A 9,106-nucleotide genomic window follows, 5' to 3' on the forward strand; every position below is an offset into this window, starting at 1 on the left:
TGTATACACACACACAGACCTTCTGCTGTCTCAATCTTTTCTTTTGCCTTTGTTGGTGCATGACTACATTTCTTGCCACCAACTGTCAATCACTGAAATATTGTGAAACAATCAGCCGGAACAGGACTGTGTGTCATATCAAACGCATGCATGTGCGTCATTGTGCATGTTCAAGAGATACAGTGCTAATAAAATGGCGCAATAAGAAATGCCTAAAACTCATTGTGTTATCTTTAAATAAGCAAGAGAACAGTTTTAAAAGATCAAATTAGCTAATTGAAATTTATCTGACAAAGTTGTCTCTGTGCATCTGTCTTTTTAAGACATCTTTTTATAGTATACATTTTGACTCGCAAGTGAATCTATGATAAAGTATTGTCAAAGAGTCAGCAAGCTTGCTATGACATGTCAAACTATACGCAGTAAAAAAGGTCTCACCATCAGTTCATGTCGGTGTGACATGGAGGTAAAGAATCACTATTTGTATCTGTCGTGTGAACAGAACCAATCCACGAAAGAATTTCAGCTATTATCAAATACAGACAAGACAGGACAGCTAGTGTTGTCACAGGGGTCAAATGTGATTATGGATCAAAGCAGAAAGAGAAAAGTGAGACAATGTGCCCTGCTCTGCATCACGTTATTGATTGCACAGACCTTGAAAACATGCAGCAAAGTATCTTTCTGTGTGTTTGACCTATTTATGAATTGATTATTTCAGGAATGAAAGCTTTTAGCAACACGCTACCTTTTCAAAAGTATCTAAACGGCAACAGCACACATGCACTGCTTTTGTTCATATGAATGCCTTCCACTGGGTCGTTGTATGAAAAGATGTCACTCAAGGATTTTGCTTATTGACAACTGCAACCATTCAGTGCAGATCTTTTTTCTGAGCTTATAATAAAATACAAAGCTACAGTACAGAGTTAATTATGCAGGAACGATAGTGGGAAAGGAGCAAAAGCTCAAGACAACATTCTCAGACACACAGACACACAGACACACGCAAAGCCAATGTAGGATTTGTGCGAGTCTCCCAGCCTCATAATAAATTCCTTATTCCATATGAACACGTTAAGGTAAGGAGGAAGCTTGAGGGAAGACCAGATGAGTAATCCAGGAGCGTGCTAAACTATAAGATCTATACAACATGACAGCCAAAGAAAAGGCGAGCATGAAGGAGCTAGCTTCAGTCTTTACGCAATCTTTGTTTACATTCTTGCTTCAAACCCCCTCTTCTCCTCCGTATTAAGTGCTTGCCAATTCCAACAATCCCCATGGCTGTAAAGTTTCTGACATCAGCTATGTGCTGCTCGTTGGACACGATCATAATGCTCTGCAAGACTTCACAGTCAAAACAAGCATGTACTACACACTCGACTTGGCAGCAGTTCAGAGCCCAATGCAACCAACTTTCTTTTCCTGCTCCCTCAGTCACACCTCCTTCCCCTCCTGTGCTGTTCGTCCTCCACTTAACTGGAAGACTTTCAGGAGTCTTCTCATGCTGCCTTTGTTTTTAGCCTTTTGTTTTCGTGACATGAACAAAGCCCATTAACTTTGTTTTCTTTTTGTTAAACACAGGATCACTGCACACAGAGATGTATCCAGGCCCGACATAATTAATGAAATGAACACTCCCCTGTGGTGATAAATTAAACCCCTGGAGACTCCAGTTCAGAGAACCGGTTGCAGATAAACACATTGTTTGTTGCTCTGGAGCTGAGATGTACTCTGAAATAATGGATTGCAGCTAAGTTAATGCATTGGAGAAAAACATTGTGTAACATGTTGCTTGAGTAATTACCAAGACATAGCCTTACAATTCCTAAACATAGTTTGACTTTAGTTATTTATCAACAGCAAAAAGGCCAGTGGGTTTGAGAATGGAGGACAACAAAATGTCAAATAAACGGAAAACTATTTGTTCATTTTGTCCACGTGTCAACACAAGGGACATTAGGAAAGTTCAAAGTCAAAGCAGCTCTCAGTAGATTTGTGTTTGCCCTTCCATTGGCTTATTTTTTAATGGACAAATCTACAGCTGTGAAAATGCACATGTAAAAACAACAGCATGGTCTGTCCTTTATATACAATCCTTAGGCAGATCAAAAGGCCTGGACGAAACTACAGAGGAATATAAACCTGAAGAGCACTTATCAGACAGCTGTATCAGCAGAAACCTGACGGGTAATCCCAATAAGTGTCGCTCCCAATTGGCTCTCATTCAAGCTACACTTCCTGTTGTCACTAACAGCCCCTTCCCCCTACTCCCAATGAGTGTGTGTGTGTGTGTGTGAGAGCAATTTAATGTTTAATGCCAACTCCCGTCCATTCAGCCTGATCATGGTGAGTTCCATGAATATTTAAAGACACCCCTACTTTACTGTCCATCTGGGCTCCATCTGCCCAGCTGCTGGTGTTTAAAGCAGACAGAGATACAGAGAGGAGACTTCAAAGGCTCTGCATGGCCTTTGGACAAATTCTGGCCTGAGGACGATATTGTTTATAAAAGGGGGCAGGCGAGTTGTGAAGTTATATGAATGTATATCATAGCATTCACTACACATTAATAAAAAACGATTGCAATTGCACATCCACAAATATATGTTGTGGGGATGCTCAGGAGCCGAAGAACAGAGAAAATAGGGAAGATATTTATTTTTAAAAGAATGTATCATGACTTTCCTCATTCCTTCATCTTTCACATTTATATTGTTGGGAGTCCGGCAGCTAGACGACACGTTCAGCAAGAAATGTATAAGTTAACAATTAGCAGGACAAGTCGTGGGTGGCGTAGCTAATGTAGCTCACGTAACTAACATAGCTAAGGTAAAATGTTTAGTTCTTATCAAGATGAAGACAATACATATTATAATGCTGCTTAATAGTGCTCAATTACATTGTGTATTTAAAGCCAGAATTTGTATGAGTCTCGTTTCTGCTGCCCCAATACGATGGAAGTCAAATGGGATTCATCTTTATAATTTGTGTGAACTGATCCTTGACTGAGTGTCAGTGGGTTGAAATAATTTGTTAAACATAAATATTGGATGTGTATATTGTGTGACACACTGTGGAAACTCTTGAGCAATTATATCCAGTCTACCTTCTGGTCTGTGTTTATTTTTCAGCAGAGCTAAAAAGGGCTCTCTGTCATGTCACATAACTTGAAAACCAGGAGAGTATTGTTTTTAAAACCAAAATGTTATACTTATATCAGCACTAAATCTATTTAACATTAAACGTTACTTAGAAAACTAAAAATAGTGATGTTAATTTGGATATCTAAAGTTAGAGATGTATGGGCAACACATTCTTACTTCCAACTCTAAAATAATAATGCATGGGCACAGTGGCCTGAAGCTTCAAACTATGACGCTCTAGCTTTTCAGACGGGATCAGTTTCTACTTGATACATGAATTGTGTCTTTTCAAAATCAACTTTGATCATAGGTTTACTTAGTTTTTAGGTTTATTTAAGCAACACAACTACTTGGTTGGGCTTAGGAAATGGGATAAAACCAAAATATGTTTGTTGTCTTGGTTACACATGGGACACAAACATAGGGTTCCTGGGTGAAAGTCCCATGTTGGTTTGACCCGGTCAACCTCTCCTCCCACAAAGCGGACTCTCACCCCTTTATACTACTTCAGTTGCTCTGATGTCTAACATTGATGCGGTTGGGTTTACATCGGAGGTCTCATAAAGACGTTAAAGCATCGGTATCTGACGCAGACGGCCACTGACCAAGCGTCGGTATTTGAAGAGTTGGAAGTGAGAACAGGTTTGTATGGGGTGAGCTTAAGGGTTACAGTAGCGTCACTGAAATAACTCTGCAGGGGTTGAAATGGCATTTAACCAGCAGCACAAATTAGTTTCAATTACAAAATAATCCAACGATGCTGGCATAATCTGATATCGGCATGAATCCGTGTCCTTTAATCAATACCTCTGCACCTTGCCACAGCCAGATATGACACTGCTGGCTTGATTTAGTCTGACCTTTCAGCTGAGAGTGGGGAGAGAGGAAGGTAGCTGGCTGATCCACCAGGAATGCAGGTCGGGCCTTGGCTGATATATTTTAGCCACAAACAGCTTGAGGGGAAACCTCACCTAAAGGTGGGGTCTGGGTGCATGATTCCTCACCCACACGGCACCTTGGATCTAGGAGGTGTGCAACATTGATATTCAAGGACATTGAAACTATTTTAGTCATTTGTCAGACCTTTTTTTTTTTTTTTACTGATCTTCTTAAAATAGATTCACCTTATTATATATAAAATAATTAAAAACCTGTTAGATTACAACTCAGTTGCTGTATTTTGTATTTCTACTAATTGTTAAATTGTTTCCAATTTACGTGTTACCTGTGAGGAGTCTGTTGATTTTTCTCTCTTACGTTTCCGGCATTTATTTTCCTACACTTTTTATGGAGAGCTTTACAGTTTACAGGGGTGATGCACACAGACACACGTTATGACGTGATCTTGTGATTGAACAACAACATGCCTTTAAACGTAACGGAGAAAAGGACCGTTCTTCGTTTGGACGAGCTCCAACTGCTGCCAACTGATAGGAGGCACGTAGGGTCTCTGCTGAGGATCTGGGGTTCCCAGTGGCCACATTATCACCCTCCCTCAGGCACATTCCAACAGCCGCCACCCACCTGCCCAAAATAAACTGTCCAGCCTTAACCCCTTCCTCCCCACACAGTGTGCCTCCCAAAACGCAGTTTAACTCCAGAACACAAGCAACTAAGAGTAAGTTATGGAGGCTCACAATGCTGGAGATCATGATCTTCTCACATTATTCTTGGAGATATAAGAGAAAAAAATATTTATTGCATGTATGCCTTTTTTGTCATGTAGACAAGCGCAAACAATAGGATCAGTACTGGTTAAAGAGCCAGCTCATATGCAACTGCATGGAACGCTACATTTAAGAATAACCAAATACATCTCTAGTCTGCTCTTTAAAATATACTTAAGAATTAAGAACAAAAATACAAAGAAAATATATTGTGTGAATTTAAGAAGCGAGATACACAATGACTGAAATAGAAAGCCCACCTGCAACCAGATTGTCCCATGCTCAAAACACTGAGGCCTTATCCAGTTGTCCAATATTTAATTTGAATTCAGTCAGAGTTTTATGAAATGGCTCATGTATGAGTTCAAAGTTTGGCTCTATTGCACCTTTGCCCCAACATGCAGCTGCTGGATACACAACATTAATGTGGAAGAGCAATGAAGGTAGAATGACATTGTAAACAACAGTCACAGGATAAGTCTGTTTCTATGAGAGCTCGTCAGGTATCGCAAAGAACTGGTTAAGTTCCAATTATGATTATGACAGTGTGTGTTCGAGTGATGAGTGATTTATGGTGAAGTATTCCTAGCCTTGTTAGCAGCATCATATAAAAATGTTTGGGGAGGTTTAAGGCAGCTGCACACCTGCTTGCGTGCAGCCCAAGTAAGTTATGACATTTTGCTTTGGGCTTTTATGACTCATCAGTATTACAATATTTTTTTCCAACATTTTACGTTTCTTAAACTCCTGATTAAGTTTCCACTGAAAATGCATTAAGAAACTGTGGTCTGTAGATGTAGTCTTCTTTCACCTGACGAGAAGAAACCACAAATGGTGGTTTCAGATACAAAAAAAGAAGAAGCAGATTAAAGCTGAAATCGCTGTTGATTTGCATGGGGTTGGAATGATCAGGCAGACTGTCTTCATCATAACAGGTCGACCACTTTTGCGTTACACATCACAGTCACGGAGCATTATAAATCACTAAAGCTGCAATTATTACTAATCACCGTAATCATCCGAGGGGCAAATGAGTCCTGTGTGAATAACGTGCATGACTAAAATCCTGTATTCACCACATTATAATCTACATGTAGCCAAGATTTCTCGCAAACAGATGTGACCGTTGTTGCTTTGTTCCCTATATGTCGGAATACAGGTTTTAAATAACAGCATTTGTCCCACTTTAGTAGGAGGAGTTTGACATTGTGTGTGGGCGTTACATCGTTTTTCAATCAACTTTGGATTGGGTAACACTATCTTAACAGCCAATATTCTGGCTGACTTGATTATATAACCGTCAGCGACTGACTGACATGTCATGATAAAAATACTCCTACCTGACGTATGAAAACCACCAACTGTTGAGAGTATCAATTCAAGTTATTCCCACATGGTTTTACAGGGGGAAGGGGTGGACTATTTAGAGAAGCAGAGTGTAGGTTTTAGAGGAGTTATATCCCATACGCTGTGTAATTACAAAAAAACAGGTCTTAAATTACAGAATATATGGTTAGGTTTAAAAATGAAGCATATGGTTGGGTTTAAGTTGTTTACCCTCCAACATACTGAAGACATCAATGAAAATGTCTGAACTCTAACAATTGACCCTTCGCTATGTCCCGCCCCCCACTGCTACTCCGTAAAGCTGTCAAAGCTACCATGGAGTGTGATGGAGCCCAAACTGTCACTAACGGCACTCCCTAAATAAATAAGATCCAATTTTTGGGAAAACAAAAAAACGATTTCAGAGAAAATTTAAAGGGTTTCACTAATACTAACTATTACTATATCCAACACTTATTTCATACCGTAATAATGGTGGGTGGCGATATAGTTTTTTAGAAATGAGATGACTATGAACTATGAGATGGCAAATATGGCAGATAATGTAAAGAAAAACACATTTTTGACACAGTGGTGAACAGGGACCTGATTATACTTTGTTCCTCCGTTGCCTTGTCTCTCTTAGTCTTTATTAAATCACCAGCAGCACTCCATCTAAACTTGTTGACAGACTTAAATCTCTTCATGTAAACAGCCCGTCTTATTCCACCGGGGCCTCCCTCATAATATCCAGCCCACTAGCATGTTTACATTAAACGGCGGCATGGTAAATCTATTCAAATGCACCCTCCCCCTCCCCTCTCACTGCCCTCAACTTCTCTGCCTCAGCTAGCAGTCATTTCACTCTCAGGCCACAGTGATTAGTAAACGTCAAGTCTTACCAGACACGAAGCTACTCTGCCAGAATATTGTTTTAGACCAGAACCTTTCACAGATGTACCGAGCCAGAATGTCAGGTGGCATAGACAAACTTAAAAGCATCAGCGTAGCGTTCATCAAAATTTGACTGGTGTTAATTTCCCACACTGGCTGATTTCTTCAGCTTGGAAAGTGACCCGATGTGAGAGGTGCGAAGGCCAGATGTGACTCATTGGTCAACAACCAATGTTTTAGATTGATGTTAATCCTTAGTGTGCTACAGCAGCTGACTTTAGGATTGTTTAGGGCTCTAGCTAATATGGTTCTTCACAGTGACAACATCACTGAAAGAGTCAAAGATGCAGACTTTGACATACCTGAATCTCTAATAGCAATGTTAATTTACCTGTACATTTAAATAAGATGAACACACCAGGCAGAAGAGTAAGAGTAAATAAAGAAATACAAAGACATCTTACTTGTCTGAACTGTTCTTCGTAGGTCCAGTCTCCATGGTCCTGCCCGCCCAGATGGCTATGAGTTGCGTGGGGAGGCAGGGTGGCTAAGCGAGGCTCCTGGTCGACACTTGGACGGGCTTTCAGCAGCTGGGATTGGGGGTGGAGTTGTCGGTGGGGCAGTAGGAGGATGCCCTTCCCAGGAGCCACCGCGCTGTGGCCCGTTGGCAGACCCTCCTCCGCCAGGTCGTCATCGAAATCTTCTTCCATTTCGCCTTCAAAGTCTTCCTCGTCCCATTTCTGTTTGCTGTGTGTATTGAAAACAGAATACTTGCTCAAACAGGTCAAGGAAGACCACCATTGGCACAGATTACATGTTTCAGGGCAAATTGGACAAAGAAATTCAGTACTCACATTTGCTCCTCCTCATCTGACCCCATCATATCCTTGTAATGCTCCTCCCCGTCTTCATTGTCATCATCGTCACCTTCATCCTCGCAACCGCTGCTGCGATCTGACATGGGGCTGTCCGACACCCTCTGCAGCCCGGCCGCCGCAGCACGCATGGCCGCCAGTGCTGCCATCTGGGCCTGCTCTGCCTCAGGGACCGGGCTCCCCATCGGCTCGTCCCCGCCTCCAGCAATAGTGCGGACCTGAGTGTGTTGGGCGGCGACTTGCTGCTGTAGCTGCTGCTCCATCAGTAGTTTGGCCCTCTGCTGCCTGTGCAGGTTCTCCATGACAGCCTGCAGCTTCATCTCTGGGGAAAGTGGCGTGAAATTCAGCTGCCTTCCTTCCCCTCCCTCCCTCCCCCGCTGAAGCAGCACCAGTCCGGAGGCGTTGGTCACTCCTTCTGCACAGGAAGAGCGATTGTCAACCGTGTTGGTGGTGAAGCAGCTAGCAGCAGGCTGGAGGTTTGAAGGTTATGGTTTTGAAGTGGAAGGAGCTGGAAGAGGAGAGGGGGTGGTTTGTCTGAGCTCTGAGAAAGGTTGGCTGCAGTTCTGGAGACCGAGGACTCTCTCTTGTATCAATGGTTTTTCCTGCAGTTTGGGGGAAGCCAAAGCCAACAGCATTCAGTGAGGCACAGGTAGCGGAAGTGAAGGTAGGCGGACAAGAATATGCCGACAGACTACAAAGACCTGAGGGAGAGAAAGATTAACAGAGTGTCAGACTGCAACTTCCCCACTGCCTGTTAGCACCTTCAGTTGAAGGGCAACCGCTTTGTGTTCATCATCAAACATGTCTATTTTTTTAACTTTCCATTCATTAGCCAATCCCGAAAGTGGACATCTACTCTTCTGATAAATCCAAAACAATAGTATATGGTGCAATTTTGCTTTGGCTTTATTTTCCGGTTTTGCTAACATCCATTCAATAAAGAGATATACAACGTTACAAGATGATACGGCAGGAAGAACTTGAGCAATCACCTTTAGATTCATGACTATCAATATCCTGACGGCCGTTTTGTAAAACTTTATGACTGCAGAAGAGCAGTAAAGTACTGCGATGACGACAGAGCCGCCTGTCAACTTAAATCACCACTTTAAAAAAATGGGACAGAGAAGAAAATACCCAATTTCAAAAACCAAAATGTTCTTTTCAGTCTGAAATCCATGTGATGCATAAACACGCA

General features: G+C 41.8%; 1 protein-coding gene across 6 annotated transcripts in view; it reads right to left on the reverse strand.

Moving 5' to 3' along the window:
• Window positions 1-9,106, reverse strand: part of arid3a (AT rich interactive domain 3A (BRIGHT-like)) — a 40,051-nt gene that overhangs the window by 18,681 nt on the left and 12,264 nt on the right. For 2 of the 6 annotated variants that reach the window (XM_034531072.1, XM_034531073.1), the window contains exons 2-3: window positions 7,888-8,510; window positions 7,498-7,780 (exon numbers count right to left, since the gene is read on the reverse strand). In XM_034531072.1, coding sequence (XP_034386963.1) covers window positions 7,498-7,780; window positions 7,888-8,228 — 624 coding nt within the window. In that variant the 5' untranslated portion in view covers window positions 8,229-8,510. Of the gene's footprint in view, window positions 1-7,497; window positions 7,781-7,887; window positions 8,610-9,106 lie in introns of all 6 variants that reach the window. The other 4 variants (XM_034531069.1, XM_034531070.1, XM_034531075.1 and 1 more) reach the window with 3 other exon arrangements.

The sequence above is a fragment of the Cyclopterus lumpus genome, chromosome 4 (genome assembly GCF_009769545.1).
Source record: "Cyclopterus lumpus isolate fCycLum1 chromosome 4, fCycLum1.pri, whole genome shotgun sequence".
Taxonomy (NCBI): domain Eukaryota; kingdom Metazoa; phylum Chordata; class Actinopteri; order Perciformes; family Cyclopteridae; genus Cyclopterus; species Cyclopterus lumpus.